The 21,210-nt window shown below is 42.2% G+C and overlaps 1 protein-coding gene across 2 annotated transcripts in view; it reads left to right on the plus strand.

Annotated features, from left to right (window-relative positions):
- Window positions 1-21,210, plus strand: part of PDS5A (PDS5 cohesin associated factor A) — a 734,756-nt gene that overhangs the window by 367,427 nt on the left and 346,119 nt on the right. For both annotated transcript variants that reach the window (XM_029589173.1, XM_029589180.1), the window contains exons 18-20: window positions 16,076-16,181; window positions 17,107-17,267; window positions 18,051-18,174. In XM_029589173.1, the coding sequence (XP_029445033.1) occupies window positions 16,076-16,181; window positions 17,107-17,267; window positions 18,051-18,174 (391 nt within the window). The remainder of the gene's footprint in view (window positions 1-16,075; window positions 16,182-17,106; window positions 17,268-18,050; window positions 18,175-21,210) is intronic.

The following is a 21,210-nucleotide window of genomic DNA, read 5'->3' on the forward strand; positions in this document are numbered from 1 at the left end:
CCTCATGGTATGCCCTTTATTCTCAATTGACAAGCAAGGCTGAATTAGCAATTACATGTGGGTGACATCATCAGATAGTGCCAAATGGACCCAACTCTAACTCACTAGAATTTTTACTACTGAGCATGCATGGGAGCTCCTACGTGTGTGTGCTATCTTGTGATCCCCTCAGTTTCTTTTTTGTCTCCTCTTCCACACAAATATGTACTCTCTCTTTCTCATTGAAAATGTTTTTCCATTGGCCTGTGGGCTGCTTCCTTTCTTTTTTGCTTCATATCTGCCTTTGCTGTCTCAGCAGTTCTTCAACAGCACGTTTCAGTGCTACCTTGGGGAGAGGGGGAATTGGGCAATGAAGAATATGCCTTGTTAATAGGGCCTTTCCCAGTGACTTCAAAGATTGTATGTATGGCTAAATAATGTTGATCACCAATGGCCATACAGTTTGCTAAAATGCCTAAGCCCAGATCATGATTCCGTGAAATGCTATGATTGTGGCTGGATGTCTCCCAGGGCTAGCGGAACTGGACATTCAAAGTGGCTGAGCTCCACAGGTCAGTAGAAGGCACAAGTCTGCTTCCAGCTGTAAGGATACTCCAGCCCATTTAGAGATATGAACAAATACTGTTCCTCAAAATGATAAATGAGAGAGCTGCTCCAAATACAGTACTTGTAAGATCCTTCAGAACTGTCACATTTTAAATAATGTCCCTAGGTCGAAATGCAAGGTTTCTGGACTTGCACAGGATAAATATACATTCTGTGAAAAAAGTTTAATTTCAGCTTTCTAAGATTAGCATATTCCACTATTTTATAAATTTGCTCTAAGGAGCACTTCAAATCCTCGCCATCAACATGAGCGCCTACATCTTGCTGCGATTTATATACAGTCAAAGAAATGGGATCCACAGCAAAAACCCCAAGCAAATTCTTGTGTAATTTATAAATCAAACTAGTTTTGGGTTGGTAATTCACACATTTACCTTCAAACTTAACAGCTCTAATAATGTTTTCTCAGTTTTCAATAGAGAATACACATATCAAAGAGTTGTAAATAAGTATAAAATTCCTTATTCTCCATACCATATCTCTCAAATACTGATATTCATGCATAACTTCCCTATTATCCAATAAGCCTGCCCTACTGTCTGAAAGCCTCTAGGTTCCCGAAATTGAAAAAATTTGGATTCTATTCCAGGCACAAAAGCTTTACTCTCTAGAAGATAAACCATATTTTCTCCACACCCAAAATCACACCCTCTAAATGGAAGAAAACAATATATTACATCTAGTTGCACTGGGTAGTTCAGATGGAGAAGAGTGCAAGAAAGAAGCTAAATGCAAAGGTTCCACCAGACTGCTGTCTAACTGCATATCAGAGAATCTTCCTATACCTAATATCTATTCCTGAACTACTCAACGCAAGTAGGCCACATTATATACTCTAACTGGTGGATTTTACAAGCCCTACACGCGCGTCTCAGGCCAGCGCACATTGTGTGGATTTTAAGAAGTGCCCACGTACGCACGTATCTCCTGGTATGCACACGAATCCAAAAGTTCAAAAAAGGGGCGGGGCTTGTTGGGGGAAGACAAAGATGTGTGGTAAATACGTGTGCAAGCATGCTGGCGGTCGCCACCACGTAACTTTACTTATGCTATTGCTGGCATGTAAGTCAAAAAATAAAATCACTGCTAGTTAGCGGGGTTTTAAGGTTTGGGTCTAACAAGGGAGAAGGGAGTCTTTAAAACTAGGGGGTTAGGAAGTTCTCTCCCTATACTAGGCGACCTGGGAAAAACTGGAAAAAGGGTAAGTAGCCTTGGTGCCGCACCCTTTATGAATGATGCGGCATTTGCACGCATGTGCACATCTATATAAAATTGAGTGTACGTATGCGCGTATAGCAGATTTTATAACGTGTACGCATGTTATAAAATCGCCGTGTCCATGTGCGCGAGCCAGCATATGCGTGCAGGTCTTAATATTCACCTCTGAGATTTGGGAAATTTAAGCCACTTTCTTTTCTAGAGAATTGTAGCTGGAGGTGACGCACCATTGTTTATTTTTTTTCCACATCAAATAAATTCAAATAATTTTATTCCACCTGTTGACAGTATTCCTTGTTAACCAAATCGGCAAATGCTGCAACATGTACAGCCATTTGGAAGGACAGTCATCTTAACTACTTGTATTTTCCCAAACCATGAAATTGGAAAATGCATCCAACTACACAGTATCTTAATAGTCATTTCTACCAGTGGCTCCACATTCAACTGATACAATTTATACACATCTCTCCGAATCTTCAAACCTAGATAAGTGAGGTGTTCACCCAACCAACTGAATGGGAAGGAACCCTGCCAACTATCCTTCACATGTCCTGAGACATCTAAAGTCAAAGACTTCCCCATATTAATTTGAAGGCTTGAAAACCCAGCAAAAGAATGTAATAGTTCCATTAGTATTGGCAAGGAGTCCTGAGGGCAAGAGAGATATACTAACAAATCTGTAAACAATGCTGATTTAACATCTATTACAGCACTTTGAACTCCCATAAGCCTAGCTCCAGCAACTTCCTAGCTAGTGGTTCCATCCCTAGAATAAATTATAAGGGAGACAATGAACTTCCTTGTGGAGTACCTCTCCTAAGTTGAAAATAATTCAAAACAATCCCATTACATACCTCTGCCGCCCAAGGATTCTCATAGAATACCTTCAACATGTTGGTGATAATACCTTTAAATCAAAATATATCCAAAGTAAAAAAAAAAAAAAATAATCCCAGGACAAGTGATCAAAAGACTTTTCAATATCAAAGTTGATGATAAGGGAGTCAGCCTTATCTATTGCTATCTGTTATACAGCTGCGAAAACCTTATGAACATTCATACCAGCAGTTTGACCCTGAACGAATGCTACCTGTTCTTTAAATACCAAAGCTGGAAAAATCGATGGCAATCTTTTTTCCAAAATTTTGTAATAAATGTTTACATCTATATTTAAGAGATATTGGAGGAGCTTAGGCAGACAGAGAGGTACATTGATGAGACCTTCAGGGACATAGTAGCCAAGTCCCAAATCCAGTCTGGCAGCCCCAGTGCTGCCTTGGATCAGAAAGGTCTCCCAGTAGGAGAACATCACCCCGGTGTAGCAGGAAGTAATCCTGTAGCAAAGACCTGCTCTCCAGGTGATGTATTGTCCTCTCACACTGAGGACAATTCTCCCAGGGCTACTGCCCAGAAGATAAGGGTTAGGCCGGCCATCATAGTTGGTGATTCAATTATTAGAAATGTAGATAGCAGGGTGGCTGGTGGACGTGAAGACCGCCTGGTAACTTGCCTGCCTGGTGCGAAGGTGGCAGACCTCACGCATCACCTAGATAGGATTATAGACAGTGCTGGGGAGGAGCCGGCTGTCGTGGTACATGCGGGCACCAATGACATAGGAAAATGTGGGAGTGAGGTTCTGGAAGCCAAATTTAGGATTTTAGTTAGAAAGCTGAAATCCAGAACCTCTAGGGTGGCATTCTCTGAAATGCTTCCTGTTCCACGTGCAGGTCCCCAGAGGCAGGCAGAGCTCCAGAGTTTCAGTGCATGGATGAGACAATGGTGCAGGGAAGAGGGATTCAGTTTTGTAAGGAACTGGGGAAACGTTTGGGGAAGGGGGAGACTTTTCCGAAAGGATGGGCTCCACCTTAACCAGAGTGGAACCAAGCTGCTGGCACTAACTTTCAAAAATGAGATAGAGCAGCTTTTAAACTAGAACAAGGGGGAAAGCCGACAGTCACTCAACAGTGCATGGTTCGGAGCAATGTATCCTTGAAGGATACTAATGAAACAGCAGAGTTAGGGTGTTCCAATAAAAGAAAATGTAGACCGTGTGCCTATATGTAAAAAATCACCAAAGCTAATGATTTCCAAATTATCCCTAACTGAAAAGCAGTTTATTAATACAAACAAAAAACACACTTTGAAATGTCTGTATGCCAATGCCAGAAGTCTAAGAAGTAAGATGGGAGAGTTAGAGTGTATAGCAGTAAATGATGAGATTGACATAATTGGCATCACAGAGATGTGGTGGAAGGAGGATAACCAATGGGACAGAGCTATATCAGGGTACAAATTATATCGCAATGATAGGGAGGATCAGCTTGGTGGGGGTGTGGCACTTTATGTCTGGGAGGGTATAGAGTCCAACAGGATAAAGATCATACAAGAGACTAAATGCTCAGTAGATTCTACATGGATAGAAATCCCATGTGTGTTGGGTAAGAGTATAGTGATAGGAGTATACTACCGTCCACCTGGACAAAATGGTCAGACAGAAGATGAAATGCTAAGAGAAATCAGGGAAGCTAACCAATTTGGCAGTGCAATAATGGGAGATTTCAATTACCGAACACACACAAAAAGAGTCAGTGGTAAACCACAAAAATAATCTAATGGCAAAAATTGTGGAAACCAAAATATTGTAAATAAATAGCCTAAGAAGGTGTCAGCAAGCCTGACGTTATATGTCCTTATTATAGACACTAACCGGTCTACTCAATCTTCCACCTTCATTATCCTTTAATACTTCAAAAAAATTTTTATAAAGATTTTTTAACTTTTAATTAAAATAGTCCTCCATCCATGGATATCAAGATGAGTCAGACTCTTAGCAAACAAACATTCTTATCGCCCTACACAGGCCGGTGTTTCGCTAACTCAGCTTCATCAGGGGCACATCAAAGATGTTTTAGCAAGAGTCAATATCCTAAAATAACCATACTGTAATTAATTTATATACCAAATAGTAAGAGGATAGAAAATACTACTTATCTGATGATAGCATGGCTAACCATTCAAGCGGGACCAGACGTCTCAACCATCTTGTCAACAGAGAGATTGGAGGAACTGAAACCGAGGCTCACGTCTCTTTAAATTCACCCAAAGTGTGACGTCAATGACCCAAGTCAGGTATGGTTGAGATGTCATAGAAATGATCTATGGAGAAAAAATAATCATCCTAAAAAAGCATGTAAATCCAACTCATTATTTAAACTGGACGGATAAACAGTATTAAGTCTGTATATCCAACGTTGTTCAGCCTGCAATAAAAGATGATGTCGATCTCCCCCACGCCAATGCGGTAATATCTGATCATCAATTACCCCAATATTGACTGGGTAAATGTAACATCAGGACTTGCTAGAGACATAAAGTTCCTGGATGTAATAAATGACTGCTTCATCGAGCAATTGGTTCAGCAACCAACAAGAGAGGGAGCTATTTTAATTTAATTCTTAGTGGAAGGCAGGATTTGGTGAGAGAGGTAACGGTGGTGGGGCACTTGGCAATAGTGATCATAACATGATCAAATTTAAACTAATAACTGGAAGGGGGACAATAAATAAGTCTACAGCTCTAACACTAAACTTTCAAAAGGGAAACTTTAATAAAATGAGGAAAATAGTTAGAAAAAAACTGAAAGGTGCAGCTGAAAAGGTTAAAAGTGTTCAACAGGCATGGACATTGTTTAAAAATACAATCCTAGAGGCACAATCCACATATATTCCACGTGTGAAGGAAGGCAAAACACTTACCTTCATGGTTAAAAGGTGAGGTGAAAGAGGCTATTTTAGCCAAAAAAACATCCATCAAAAATTGGAAGAAAGATCCATCTTAAGAAAATAGGATAAAACATAAGCATTGTCAAGTTAAGTGTAAAACACTGATAAGACAGGCGAAGAGAGAATTTAAAATGAAGTTGGCCATAGAGGCAAAAACTCGTAATAAAAACTTTTTAAAATATATCCAAAGCGAAAAACCTGTGAGGGAGTCTGTTGGACTATTAGATGACCGAGGGGTTAAAGGGGCTCTTAGGGAAGATAAGGCCATTGCAGAAAGACTAAATGAATTCTTTGCTTCCGTGTTTACTAATGAGGATGTTGGGGAGATACCAGTTCCGGAGATGGTTTTCAAGGGTGATGAGTTAGACGAACAAAATCAAATCACTGTGAACCTGGAAGATGTAGTAGGCCAGATTGATAAACTAAAGAGTAGCAAATCACCTGGGCCTGATGATATGCATCCTAGGGTACTAAAGGAAGTAAAAAATGAAATTTCTGATCTATTAGTTAACATTTATAACCTATCATTAAAATCATCCATTGTACCTGAAGACTGGAGGGTGGCCAATGTAACCCCAATATTTAAAAAGGGCTCCAGGGGCAATCCGGGTAACTATAGACCAGTGAGCCTGACTTCAGTGCCGGGAAAAATAGTGGAAACTATTCTAAAGATCAAAATTGTAGAGCATATAGAAAGACATGGTTTAATGGAACACAGTCAACATGGATTTACCCAAGGGAAGTCTTGCCTAACAAATCTGCTTCATTTTTTTGAAGGGTTTAATAAACATGTGGATAAAGGTGAACCAGTAGATGGTAGTGTATTTGGATTTTCAGAAGGCGTTTGACAAATTCCCTCATGAGAGGCTTGTAAGAAAACTAAAAAGTCATGGGATAGGAGGTGATGTCCTTTTGTGGATTACAAACTGATTAAAAAACAGGAAACAGAGTAGGATTAAATGGTCAATTTTTCAGTGGAAAAGGGTAAACAGTGGCGTGCCTCAGGGATCTGTACTTGGACCGGTGCTTTTCAATATATATATAAATGATCTGGAAAGGAATATGATGAGTGAGGTTATCAAATTTGCGGATGATACAAAATTGTTCAGAGTAGTTAAATCACAAGCGGATTGTGATACATTACAGGAGGCCCTTGCAAGACTGGAAGATTGGGCATCCAAATGGCAGATGAAATTTAATGTGGACAAGTGCAAGGTGTTGCACATAGGGAAAAATAACCCTTACATGATATTAGGTTCATATTAGGAATTACCACCGAGGAAAAAGATCAAGGCATCATAGTGGATAATACTTTAAAATCATTGGCTCAGTGTGCTGCAGCAGTCAAAAAAGCAAACAATGTTAGGAATTATTAGGAAGGGAATGGTTAATAAAACAGAAAATGTCATAATGCATCTATATCGCTCCATGGTGAGACCGCACCTTGAATACCATGTACAATTCTGGTTGCCGCATCGCAAAAAAGATATAGTTGCGATGGAGAAGGTACAGAGAATGGCAACCAAAATGATAAAGAGGATGGAACAGCTCCCCTATGAGGAAAGGCTGAAGAGGTTAGGGCTGTTCAGCTTGGAGAAGAGATGGCTGAGGGGGGATATGATAGAGGTCTTTAAGATCATGAGAGGTCTTGAACAAGTAGATGTGAATCGGTTATTTACACTTTCGGATAATAGAAGGACTAGGAGGCATTCCATGAAGTTAGCAAGTAGCACATTAAGACTAATTATAGAAAAAATGTTTTCACTCAACGTACAATTAAGCTCTGGAATTAGTTGCCAGAGGATGTGGTTAGTGCAGTTAGTATAGTTGGGTTCAAAAAAGGTTTGGATAAGTTCTTGGAGGAGAAGTTCATTAACTACTATTAATCAAGTCTACTTAGGGGTAGATTTTCAAAGGGGTACGCGCGTAACCCCCAAAAGCCTACTCCAAACCCCCCTCCCCCCTGTGCGTGCCGAGCCTATTTTGCATAGGCTCGGCGGCGCGCGTAAGTCCCGGGGCTTTCCTGGCGGGCGGGGGGGGGGGGGCGTCTCGGGGGGCGTGTCGTGGCTGCGTGTCATCCAGGGGTGTGGCCATGGGTGTGGTTCCAGTTTGGGGGTGTTCCGGGGGCATGGTTGCGGCTTCCGGACCAGCCCCCAGACCGGAACCTGGTGCGCCGGCAGCCAGCCCGCGCAAGTTACGCCTGCCTTGAGCAGGCGTAACTTTGGGAATAAAGGTAGGGGGGTGTAGATAGGGCTGGGGGTGGTGGGTTAGGGAGGGGAAGGTGGAGGGAACGGGCAGCGCACACTGGGCTCGGCGCACGCAAGGTGCACAAAAGTGCACCCCCTTGCGCGCGCCAATCCCGGATTTTATAAGATACGCACGGCTACGTGCGTATCTTATAAAATCCGGCGTACTTTTGTTTGCGCCTGGTGCGTGAACAAAAGTATGCACTCGCGCTTTTTTATAAAATGTACCCCTCTGGGAATAGCCACTGCTATTAATTGCATCAGTAGCATGGGATCTTCTTGTTGCCAGGTTTTTGTGACCTGGTTTGGCCTCTGTTGGAAACAGGATGCTGGGCTTGATGGACCCTTGGTCTGACCCAGCATGGCAGTTTCTTATGTTCCAAATCTTTCCCTTTTTTGGTATAAGTATTATGAGTTTCTTTCATAGAAAGGGGCAACTTCCCAACCTGTATTGATCCTTTTCTAAGGGGGACAATCTACAGCATTTTATAAAATTCTGCAGGAAAACCATTAGGCCCAGGAGTTCTACAATTCTTGAGAGAACATATAACAGACAAAACTTCAACAGTAGTAATGGCCCCACCTATGTGATCCAAACGTTCTCCTGGTACTTGGGGCAAGCCAGTCCCATTGAAATATGCCTCCCTCCTATCTGTTATCTTTTTTCCATTAGAATAAAGTGTTAAATAAAAGGATTGAAAAATTGTATTCTCTTTTTTAGTGGGTATTCCGTCCCTTGTATTATTCTTCTGTAGTGGGATAAACTGCGAGCCAGTCTCAGATTTAAAAAGTCTAGCTGAAACCCTTACTTACTTTGACTGACTTTATTGCCACATTTTTAAAACCTATGCTGATGGCATAAAAAAGTGTTTAAAGTATGCTGATGTAATAACATGTTTAAACAATTTTATATATTTTATTTATAAAATTTATGAATTGCTTTCCATATTTTAAAATAAAAACTATTTTTTATAGCAAAAGGTTCTCTGTTATCCTTAGTCATGGCATCAACCAATTCTAAATGCATTTTCCTAAATTGCTTTTCTAATCTACTAATATTTTGATGCAGCAATTTTTTCTTAGTAACAGTATAAGAAATAATTTCACCCCATAGTAGCAAATAATCAGCAACCTTTCTATTACTATTGCCTAAACTATAACATATGTTTAAAAATAAAATTTTCACTACCACATACCCATATCACTTATTCAAACCATTCATTCAATTCGTAAAAAAGACTATTTCTAGTCTACATGTGAATCATCTTACAGAAATACTACATTTTATTTCAATATGTCACACCAGTCACTTCAAACTACATACACCTTTTTTGTAAAAAAAAAATTTCACCAAGATACTATACCACATCATTCATTTCAACAGTGTCTGGTGAAAAGATGCAGTAGTTGAGGTGGAAGGGTAGGGGAGAGTGAGGGGAGAGTTTGATAATGGGGTAAGATTTCTAAATTTCACCATATAATGATGATTTTCATGGAGTGTCATTTGCAGACATTAACCTGTGTAGAGTGTTGAATGTCTCGGCTGAAATGATTGATGTGTGATATAGTATATTTCCTAGCGTGTAGCAGATGGACTCAGAACCAATGGTATAGTGTACTCCTGATAGCAGTTGGGAGACGGAGTCAGATTTCAATCTGACGTCAGCCTACATATACCCGTGCAGGAAGCTTAGCTCTTCAGTATATCTCCATCTCCTAAGCAGTTAGGGACACTACACACACTTGCACAGTGTTAGAAAATCCAAACCAAAGAAAGAAATCTTACCTCTACAAGACGAGCCCCATTCTCCTGCGGTGATACCTAAGGGTCCCTCCCCCAGTCGAGAATTCCTGAGGTGATTTCCACGATCCTCAGAGGCAAGCCTCGGTCCGGTAGCCATTCCCGGCATGGACTTAGCCCCCAGAGTGGCTGAGAGGCAGCGGGTGCGATATCGAGCGCGGTGGTGAAAGTATTTTCCCTCTCCCGCCACAGCCGGAGACCGCCCGGCACGAGACTGGGAAGCGCCGAGACAAGGTAAGGTAGAAAACTTTCTTTAAATCTCTGGTCTTTGAGGCTCGGTTAGCCGCACAGATCGTCCTTCCAGCGACTGTTTCATTGGGTTAAGCAGCCCTGTCCGGGCTAGACCACGATCCGGTGCGAGGGTCCTCACACGTGAAGACCCTCCGGAGGGGGTCGCCATCTTGCTCGTGTGGTCATCGGTGCCATTTCCTCCCCTTGATCGCCGAATTGTCCGCACAACTGAGCCGTGAGCACAAATGACTTGTGCGCACAGCGGCACGCGCATCCCCTCTAATCGCACAAATAGCGGCCTGCACGCACATCGTCGGCGCATCCGGAGTGCATAACTAAGTCTCCCGGCGCATGCACCTACGTGCACAGACGAGTTTTGAACCACTCCATGCTCACAAATCATGGCGCCGCTGGCCAGGAAAGCCAAGGGAAAAGCCCTCTGCCCAGCCTGCCACCTGAGAGCTGTGCAATCCGAAGTGGCCTCTGCCCTTTGCAGTGCGAAGAGACTCTGGGAGATCCGAAGCAAGGCCCCCCTCAGCCAGTAGAGGAATCCGGCTCCACCAATGATAGTACCCCCGACCTCTGTATCTCAGGCTCGGACCCTCCTCAGATAGGCACCTTGGAGAACTCCACTGGATTCAGTATGGACCCGGGGACCTTTTCCTGGGTGGAATTCTACAAGGGGCTGCAAACCTTTGTCCAGGCGCAATCAATACCGCCTGCGACAAGCCACAGTCTCCACCAGAAGTGCAAGACCTTCCAAGCCCCTCTCGGCCCCCCCGAGAAGTGCCTTGGCTGGGCAAAAGCCTCCCCCTAGGGGACACAGACACCTCGGGGGAAGAGCCTGACTCCCTGGAGGAAGGGGAAATCCCTCCAGGGATGGAACCATACTGAACCATGATGCGATTCTTCTCCAAAGACGAGTTACCAGATCTCGTGTCTCTAAGCCTGAAGACTCTGGCCATTCCTGGCACAAGTACCCCGATGGAGCCAAAGACGAACCCAGTTTTGATCGGTCTCCGTCAAGCCTCATGCTATTTTCCAGTGCTGCAGGCCGTACAACAACTGATTGACCTGGAATGGAATGCCCCGGAGGCCAGCTTCAAAAGATGACAGGGCCTTAGAAGCCTTATACCCCCTGGAACCCACGGCCAAAGACTCCTAGGGTTCCCAAAAGTGGACGCCATGATCTGTGCTATCTCATAGCGCACTACCATCCCAGTCGAAGGAGGAGCTGCACTCAAGGATGCCCAGGACAGATGTCAGGTATCCATCCTTAAACAGTCATTTGATGTCGTAGCAATGACCCTGCAGATCACTTCCTACTGGGCCATTGTGACACGTGCCTGCTTGCTCCTCTCCAGGGACGTAACCACTTCCGCCGAAACATTAGAACCGGCGATATCTTTCCTCACGGATGTGACCTGTGACATAGTGAGGGCAAAGACTATCAGCTGCCAGTATTCAAAATGGCGCCAATAGCCTTTGCCCTCACTATGTCACAGGGGCCATCCATTGCTCCTACCATGTGACAGGGGCTGACAGGGGCTGACCAATGGCACCGGTAACCCCTGTGACATAGTAGGTAAAAGGCTATTGGCGCCATTTTGAATACCGGCAGTCGAGGGTGTGAGTGCAGGAGATGGCTCCCGGACCCCCTGCTGGACCACCAGGGAGTTTTGGTAAGTCTTGGAGGGGTCAGGAGGGTGGGGGGGAGGGGTTGTTTAAATTGGCTCCTTTAGGCGGCCAAATAATTCAGCGAAGATTCGTTGTATTCATGGGGAATCGCGATACATTTCGCTTTCCCACGAATACAACGAATATGGCCCTATACGTTGTGGATTACCAATTCGTAGGGAACGAATGCACACCCCTATGGTATATTACTTAACGACAGTATAGAAAAGATTTTAAATAAATAAATTCTTTCTTTGAATGGGTGATCCAATGCCTGTGATATTCTGTGTAACTATCTTACTACCCTTTGTCCATAACAATTGTGAGCTTTAACCACCAAGAACCATTAACTAAGGGGCCTGACACCCCCTCAGCTTAGTATCCCACTTGCACAAACCCACCGGGAATCTGAAGAATCTGTCTGCAAATGACACTCCCTGAAAATCATCATTACATGGTGAAATTTAGAAATCCCACCCATTATCAATCCCCGCCCCCCCCCCCCCCCCCCGCCAACTTCCACCTCAAGTACTGCGTCCTTCCACCGTCTAGACAGAAGATCCCTATCACAACATTCACCACTCACACATCATATTTCCCAATAGCCATTTATACTCCACCTCCCAAACCCACCACTCATTCCAAAACATGCCACAAACATCACAATCCAATCAGAATATAACATCCAATCCACCAGACTCCAACCAGCAAGAATAATAAGAAAAAAAAAATCGGCAAAAGAATAGTGCAAGATCAATTGTCAAAAATGAGACAAAGTTCCCCACAGCAAAGCAATGAAGAAAACAGTCTCAAACAGAACAGGAGCAAAGATGAAAATGCCTGAAAATCATGTTGACTTCACTGTCTTCCCTTAGTTGAGCAAAAAAATGAAATAAAAAGAAAACCATGTGTCCAAGTAGCTCAGGACCATAGAAACCATGGCAGGTATAACAAGTAAATAGGTATAAACGAGCAACAAACATGCTCCTTGTCATTCAAAGTTGCACTGAAAATAGTCAATCACCTTACAGCAGTAGAATTTGGCAAACAGTTGTGAAAGTCAAACAAAGCGGAAACCAAAAATGCTTCTTTCCAATAGCATATCATCCACAAATTCAAAGTCCATAATCCAACCATCATTCCACTAAAACCACAGGTGTCTGAACAGAATTATAAGAGAAATGTAAGAGAAAAGTAAAACTCCTTTGAAAGGCACCATATATTCATTATTTCAGTTTGAATCCTTCTCATGCAGGAAACCTTTCATCTTTTCTGCTGAATCAAATTTCCTTTCTTTTCCCAGCTAACAGACCGATACAGTACAGTACGCTCCACTGGAGTGCACTGTTAGCCCAGGTTTGGACGCACGTTTTTGACGCGCTAGCTTTACCCCTTATACAGTAAGGGGTAATAGCGCGTCGAAAACGCGCGTCCAACCCCCCCCCCAAAACTAATAGCGCCCACAACATGCAAATGCATGTTGTGGGCGCTATTAGTTATTCCCGCGAGATACAGAAAGTAAAATGTGCAGCCAAACCGCACATTTTACTTTCAGAAATTAATGCCTGCCCAAAGACTGGTGTTCACTTCCCTGGCGCTGGCAGAAATTACAGAAAAGCAGTAAAAACTGCTTTTCTGTACACCCTCCGACTTAATATCATAGCGATATTAAGTCGGAGGCCTCAAAAGTTTGTATAAATAAATAAAGTAAAAATTACGAAATAAAATAAAAAATCGGCCTGCGGGTCGGAAGGCGGACACTCAATTATGCCGGCATCCTTTTTACAAACCCGTGGTCAGCGGATTTGAGAACCGATGCCGGGAAAATTGAGCGTCAACTGTCAAACCCGCTGACAGCCGCCGCTCCTTTTACCGCGGGCCCTAATTTGCATAGGCCACCCTCCTAATCACGCACCCAGGAGAGTGGCCTGTGCGCACGCCGGGAGTGCGGGCGCTCGCCAGCTCTCCTGCGCATTTTTCTGTATCGGACTGTAAGTGAATTGCAGCACTGCTGAAAACACAAGCATTAACTTCTTGTGTACAAGGTATGAGCAAACCAACACCATTTCCCACCGCCACGCTGCCACTTCAGCAGAATAATCATTGTAGATTAACACCTTGCTGTCCTCCTGCTTCAAATTCAGAAGTGGGTTTTTTTTTTTTGTTTTGTTTTTTTTTTTATAAGTCCACATTATTTGGGACTTACCATTAAAATCCAATAGATCATGATAGGTTTGGGTCTCTCTTCCGCTGTGCCCCTGGCTCCCATATGTCACCCTTTCAAAATGAATTAAATAGCCGACATCGCCAAGATTCAACTCTTTGAGGAGCTAGGTATGAAATAAGTCCATGAATTTGAACTCTGGACGTTTCTGAAATACCCTAAACTTTAATATTATTTTGATCCTAGTTCTAGAGGCTGTCTAATTTCTTTTGTGCTGCCTGTACTTCTGTTTCCAGGCTCTGCACACAAGTTTCCAAGGCCTGTACTTTAAAATCAGACTCTCCGGTCCAGTCTGTATCTAAAAATTGGGTAAAATCTATGAATTTACCATCCATTACAGAAACCAAAGTTTTTAGTTGTTCCATCTTAGCATCCATGGCTGATATAATTGCTGTTGAAACTTCTCTAATGATGACCTCCCTCGGTTTCAGCCTGCTCTGTCTGTCTGCTTAACTTTCTCCTTGCTCTTTTTTGGAGATTCTCTTGGTCATAACAACATATAAAATGCACATTCTGCCCACAAAAACCTTCAGCAAGGCAAATTATCAAAAAGACAAAATAAAAGCAAGGAGAAATAAGTTAAAATCGCATCAAAGCAGTGGTGGCCCTTGGAGCTACTCAGCAACATGATCAAGCATCTCACTGCATCTCACGAACTCCCATGTGGTTTTTTTTAAATTCTATCAATGTTTTTGCCCCTTCTCCATCTGCTAGGACAGATGAAAACCCGACTGGCTGGTGGGCCCCCAGGACAGGGTTGGGGGACCACCGTGCTAGCAGGCTGTTCAGTGAATCCAGCATGCGTCTTATGATGAAATACCTTTTAACGTTGCCCTTGAATTAATCCTTGTCCACAAAAAAATACATGCCTCTTGTGCCTAATTTATATAATTGATGTATTTGAATGGCTGTCAAATTCTTCTCTTCTGCAGGGTGTACATATGTAGGTCCTTAAGTCTCACTTCATAGGGCTTGTGGTAATTCAGACTATGCACCATTTTGATAGCCCTCCTCTGAATTCCTTTCATTCTGGCTACAACTCTCTGGAGTTGCTGCCTCAAGATTTTGGACACTGTGCAAATAAGATAAAGATGCAGTTCAAAGGTCTCAGGAAATAACAGCCTGTATGCAAAGCCTTTGATACTATTTCCTATTATTTCCTATGCATGGGTCTAAGACCTTTTAACCCTAATCACATCAAGAGATTCTGACTAGATATGCTAAGTAACAGGCAGATATCAAGCACTGTGATGAGGGCCTCAGGAATATAGAACAAAGAAAGAACAGGAAGTAATACCATATAAGGACAAGGAAAGGAATATTGGTGCGAGAAATATAACTGTATAAAGCTGTGCTCTACAGGGAAACATCTGGCTGGCATCTTTTTTCTGCTACTTTGCTGGCAGCAGGTGGAGAGTAGATCCCAGTACCTACAGAACTCTTTGTACTTTATTTGCTTTTAAACAAGGCTTCTGTAGTTTTCCCTTTTACTCCTCTCAATAATAAAAGTTCTTTACTTGTAAGAAGACTGCCTAAGTTGTTTATTTAAGAAAAAAACAGATTAACAAGTGCCACCGAATGTGGTCTTGCCAGTGACTTGACAGAGGCATTACCTCCTCCTGTATATCTACTTAGGCAGATGTCTAATGATAGGAAGGATCTATGCTTGCCTGTTTTTCCCATTGGGTTTCTCAGGGTTTTGAACTTAGCACTCTCTATCTTTAAATCAAGGACTCTAACATTGAGGATATCAGGAGCCACTACTATTTGACATGAGAAAATAAACTTTACTGAGAATAGAATCTGATATTCCTTTATTTCCTGATTTTTCCTTTTCCTGTGTGGCTGCTCATAAAACCTCAAACATAATAACATTTGGAGGACAATTTTGATACTACTGCCTGCTGTGTTTCTACTTGCAGGCCTGCAAGCTTCTTATGGAGTTTCTTTTAAAATGCAGGTGGCTTACACATCATGGGTACTTCTGTATTTGCATGGGAGCAGGTGCAAAGTACATGCAGCGATTTGATAATGCTCTTGCCATGTATTGTTTCCCTCTCCCCAAAATGGGGACAGTATTCAAACTACATTTTTACATAGGTAAACATGCATTTACTCTCATAAAAACGTTGAATTATTGCCTCCTTGAGGTGGACAAATTGCAAAATTTGCTAATAATGGATGGAAAACAAATAGGTGTGGGCTTTGATATTGAACACAGCAGGTGTTTGAAATGTTTTACCATTTTTTTCCATTGTTATTGATGATGTTCATGACTTTTTTGCAGTGCTCTGGTAAAGCTAATGAACAAGTCAATAGAAGGGACAACTGATGATGAAGAGGAGGGCGTGAGTCCTGACACTGCTATTCGCTCAGGGCTAGAACTTCTTAAGGTATCTTGTCAGTTCTTAATATAGAGCTATGCCTTTTTTTGTGCAACTTAAAGAAAGCATAGGTGAACCTCCAATGTAAGATGCAGGTGGGCGGGGGGAGATAAAAAACACATAGTTAATTCTTCTGCATTGAAACGTAAGCCAGTATATATAAATTCAGTTCTTTAGGTATAATGGAGGTCAGGTAGAGTATGTTTGTCAGTTACCATGCTAATGTCAAGAGCTGAGGTGAATTACTTTGTTGTAAGTGCATGGTACAGTACTCCTACAGATCTCACATGGCACTGGCATTTCTTGCAGATTTCTCATTCCTGAGACCCAGCCAGTTTGACTTCTGGCGAGACAATAGGTGAGAAAACTGGAAGAACTAATGTTTGTGGTTTGAGAACTGTTGCAGCCAAAGGCTAACCCAGCTCTAAACCTTTTAAAATCCATTTCACCTATATGGTTTTGGATTAAGCACATTTCACACTTGCCCTTGGTCTTTCCTGCAAAGTTTTATACAAATGCATAAAGATATATGTGTAAAAGCAGGAGTCCTTAATCCCCAAGGTGAGGTGGGAGAATAGGAGGGAGAAATGTGAGATAAAATAAATTTTAGAAAGTAATATTCTTCCATGATTTGATATCTTCTGCACATTTGTAATTTCTACTCATCACATTAGTTTCCTGCTTCATTTCTATATGGAAAATTCACAGTACAATGTTGAATTTTGGATCTGCTTTACACATTCCAATTATATTAAAAGACCTATAAAATGCCTAGTTTTTGTAACTTTCCTGTCTTAAGTCTGCAAAGATTGTTATATGTCATCAAATCCAATAGAAGTGAATGACAAGGCACAAAGAAAAAGCTATCATGGGAAATAACTTGTCCATCTGTGTTGAGCTGAGTATTTTCCTTTTCTCTCCTTTGTCGCTGCAGGTTCTGTCTTTCACACATCCTACCTCGTTCCACTCTGCAGAGACGTACGAGTCCCTCCTGCAGTGCCTCCGTATGGAAGATGATAAGGTGGCTGAGGCAGCCATACAGATCTTCAGGAACACGGGCCACAAAATAGAAACAGACTTGCCACAGATCAGGTCGTGAGTAAATTTTCAACAGCCATGGCTCAGCATTGGCCATATATATATTTGAATATACTGTCATCTCATGTCTGCCCCTCCAATATTGTCTGAAGATCAGAAGTCACAGGCTAGCTAAACTATGAACCACTCACTATTGGTGGTTTAGCTTTCCCTAATTTGCAAAGATTAATACATTTTTTGTTTAAAAAAAAAAAAAAATCTAATGGCCTTGATCAGAGCAGCTGTTCTGCTGTGCTAAATGATAGATGTGCAGTTGCTCATCTTTCCTTCATTATAGAAGTAGTAATGAGGCTGTTGTAGATTTATCTAGAACCTTTTATTCAAACATGATCATAGCAGGCTTTTCAATTCTTAGTACATCAGAAACATGCATTTAATCACCTCTGGGATGCATAGTGTATCAGCTTGGACTACATGTAGTTTTTTGAAAGAAAGGAGAGGGTAGAAAGCAACATTGTTTTAATGCCCAATTGCAGGGAGATAGACATACACAAGGAGATTGTTTCTCAAGGCCGCATGAAGTTGGTGGCAGAGGGGAGTCTTACACTTGCATCTCTAAATTTCTCCTGACTGGTAGTCAGTACTCTGACAGCTGGATCTCATCTCCTTCTGCCACTGATGGCACATTTTCTGGTAATGGGTGGGTTGGAGATGGGGAAAGGGAGATAAGTATTCTGCCAGTTGACAAAGATGTTACTAATTAGAGAAACGCTTACATTCAAGGAGTGATAAGCAATATGTTCCTTAACTTATTTATAAAGCTTTGGTTTGGTTCTACAGGACCCTCATTCCAATATTGCATCAAAAAGCGAAGAGAGGTACCCCACATCAGGCGAAACAGGCTGTCCACTGCATCCATGCCATATTCTCAAATAAAGAAGTTCAGCTTGCACAAATCTTTGAGGTGTGTGTCTGGCTCTTGAAATATGGATTGCTATATAATACAAAAATCCATTGAGATTTATGATGTGGGGAAAAATGCAGATTTATTTTATTTTTTATGAAGCATTCATTATAGACATTAATTCACAAGGGTTATTTCTGTCTCTGTTATGTGAAGACAAAGAACAAATTGAATAGATTTCTTTTTAAATCAGTTTTTGTTGAATTCTGACCCATAAAACTCTGAGGGTCCAATTTTTAAAGTTATCTGGGTAAGTAACTTAGACGGATATTACTTATCTGGCTACCTTACAAGGGATATTCAGCAGTGTGGCTTTGCCACTGAATATCCAAGAGAAAGTTGCTACTTAGCCGGATAAGTTATATCCTGCTAAGTTAGATCTGCTGTATGGCTGGTCTGACTTTTCCGATTAATTTAACTGGATAAGAATGAATATCACTACTGGATAAATAGGACCACCCTGATCCACCCACTGCCCGTCCACAACTTATCTGGGTATGTAGCGGCTGCTGAACATAACCGGATATTCAGCAACTGCTGCATAGTGGGATAAGTCCTACTTATCCGGCTAACTAACGCTAAACATGCTTTGATTCCTAAGAGGGCAATAATCAAAGGTAAATGGGCTCTTTGGTTGTTGCCCACTCTGTATGCAGGTAAAAACATTGTTCAACAACCCACACACTTTTGTCTATGTGCATCTGAAGCATTACTGAAAGCAGGGGAAGAGCAAAAAATGACATGCAGAGAAAGCAGGGCAAATATCTGCATGTAATTTTTTCCATAGGCAATAAAATAAAGCTCTCAGTATGGCTTTGCTTTGATTATTGATGCATAACCCCCCCCCCCCCCCAGGTAAAAGTACCTGCAAAGTTTGGACCAGAGCATCCACTTTACCTGTAAAATTTCCAAGGATGAAATTTATTTTTGTGGCTCTGCTTAGGAAAGCAAATTTGGTTACCTATACCAGGTGTTTTCCATGGACAACAGGACAAAGTGCCATTCGATTAGGTGACGTCATCCAACGCGAAGTTGGGTACTGGTCTTTCCTAGCTTAGGATTTCTATATTTTTCTTGATCATGAACAGTTTCCTTCATGCCAGCCCCACTGCATGAGCTGCCTCGGTCTAATACCAAGCTTAACTGACAGTTTTTTAGTGGAGAAGGACTGGTTCATGTGACTGTTTGTCCTTCTGTCCAAGGAAAACACTTGTTACAGGTAAAAAAAAACAAAACACAAAAAACTTTTGCTTTTATGTGGACAAGCTGGACAATAGCCACATAATTGGGACTCTCTACCTAAGGTTGTAGATAAACTATTTTAAATTCAATTTATTTATTTATATTTATTTTTTGGTAAACCCGTTCTCTTTTTTTAATGTATTTTCTAATACTGCCTGACCTAATTTAAAGTCTGATTTCATTTCGTTATCTAAGCAATAGTGTTTAGTAAAAGTGCGTGTGGAAGACCATGTTGCTGCTATGCGGATGTCTTTTATAGATGCTGCATTGTTAAACGCTTCTAGTGTTGCTGTTGATTTTGATGGGCTTTGATATGCAAAAATTGATCTTTATTATCTGGATCATAACAGTATGCTATACACTGAGAGAGCCATCTTAAAAGGGTATGTTTTTGAACGGGAAATCCTGGTTTGTGTCATAAGAGAGAAAAAGCTTGATAGGACCTTTTGTACAATTCTGTTCTTTCTAAAAATACAAGAAGCACACTTCTACAGTCCAATGTGAAGTTTCTTCTCTTCTGGTGTTTTATGAGGCTTCAGGTAAATGAAAGGTAGTACAATACTTTGGTTAATGTAAAAATGGGAAACTAGGAAGAAACTTAGGGTGCATTCTTAGTAGCATTCTGTCCTCAAATATCTGCATCTAAAGGGCATATACAACCAGAGCTTGCAGTTCACTTACTCTCCTCACAGATGTGACTGCTAAGAGGAGTAATATCTTCCAAGTAGTAAATCTCATATCTGCTGTAGTCAAAGATTCAAAAGGGGCTTTTGTCAGTTGGTTCAAAATGCCATATAATTCCTACTGAGCAGGTAGAGTGTATACTAGAGGCCTAAGATTTAAGAGTACTTTAAAAAAAATCTGGAGATCAGGATGTTCTGAGAAAAAGGTTTTCTCACAGGACAAGCAGGATGGTAGTCCTCACATATGGGTGACATCACAGGATGGAGCCCAATCATAGAACACCTATGTCAAAGTTTCTAGAACTTTGACTGGCACCTACTGGGCGTGCCCAGCATGGCACCAACCCTGCAGTCAGCAGGGGTCCCCCTTCATTCTTCTTTTTTTCCACGCAGCAGTAGCCACGCGGTTAAGGAGCTCCGCAGAGATTCCTGACAGGAATTTTCCTCACGGAGTTACTGAAAACTTTCTTACCCCACAGGGGTCCCTCCTTCAACTATTTCAAGCCGCGGTACTCCAGTAAGTTTTTTACCCGTTTTCGGTCGATTCCCGTCGAATTTGGCCATTGCTGCATACTGGCCGTCGACCGTACCGCGGCTCAAATTTTTCAAGGCCATGGCGTCAGGGTTCCGTCTGTGCCCGGACTGTAACCGCACCATGTCCATAACAGACCCTCATAAGGTCTGTGTAATGTGTCTCGGATGTGAGCACGATTTCCTGACCTGCACCAAATGTGCCCTAATGACACCAAAAGGTCGCAAGGCCAGAATGGAGAAGATGGAACTTCGCTTCCGTGCTCAAACCCCGACGCCGTCTATTGCATTGACGTCTTCAGAACCAGCGCCAGTATCGACCACTGGCCGGTGACCGTCCGGCATTGACGACTTCTCGGCCTTCAACTCCCTCTACTCCCCCTCAGGACTGAGGGGATCGTAGAGAGAGACATCGAAATCGACATCAGAAGTCTCAGACCATTGAGGGAGCGAAATCATCGACCTCGCCATCGTCCGAGCCACAGTCGAAGAAACCCCGTCCACAAAATGCACCAACCTTTTCTGCGACCGGGTCACTGAGGCAACCCACACCCAGACGGGTATTGGGAGCCGCAACTCC

Source organism: Rhinatrema bivittatum, chromosome 1, assembly GCF_901001135.1.
Source record: "Rhinatrema bivittatum chromosome 1, aRhiBiv1.1, whole genome shotgun sequence".
Classification (NCBI taxonomy): domain Eukaryota; kingdom Metazoa; phylum Chordata; class Amphibia; order Gymnophiona; family Rhinatrematidae; genus Rhinatrema; species Rhinatrema bivittatum.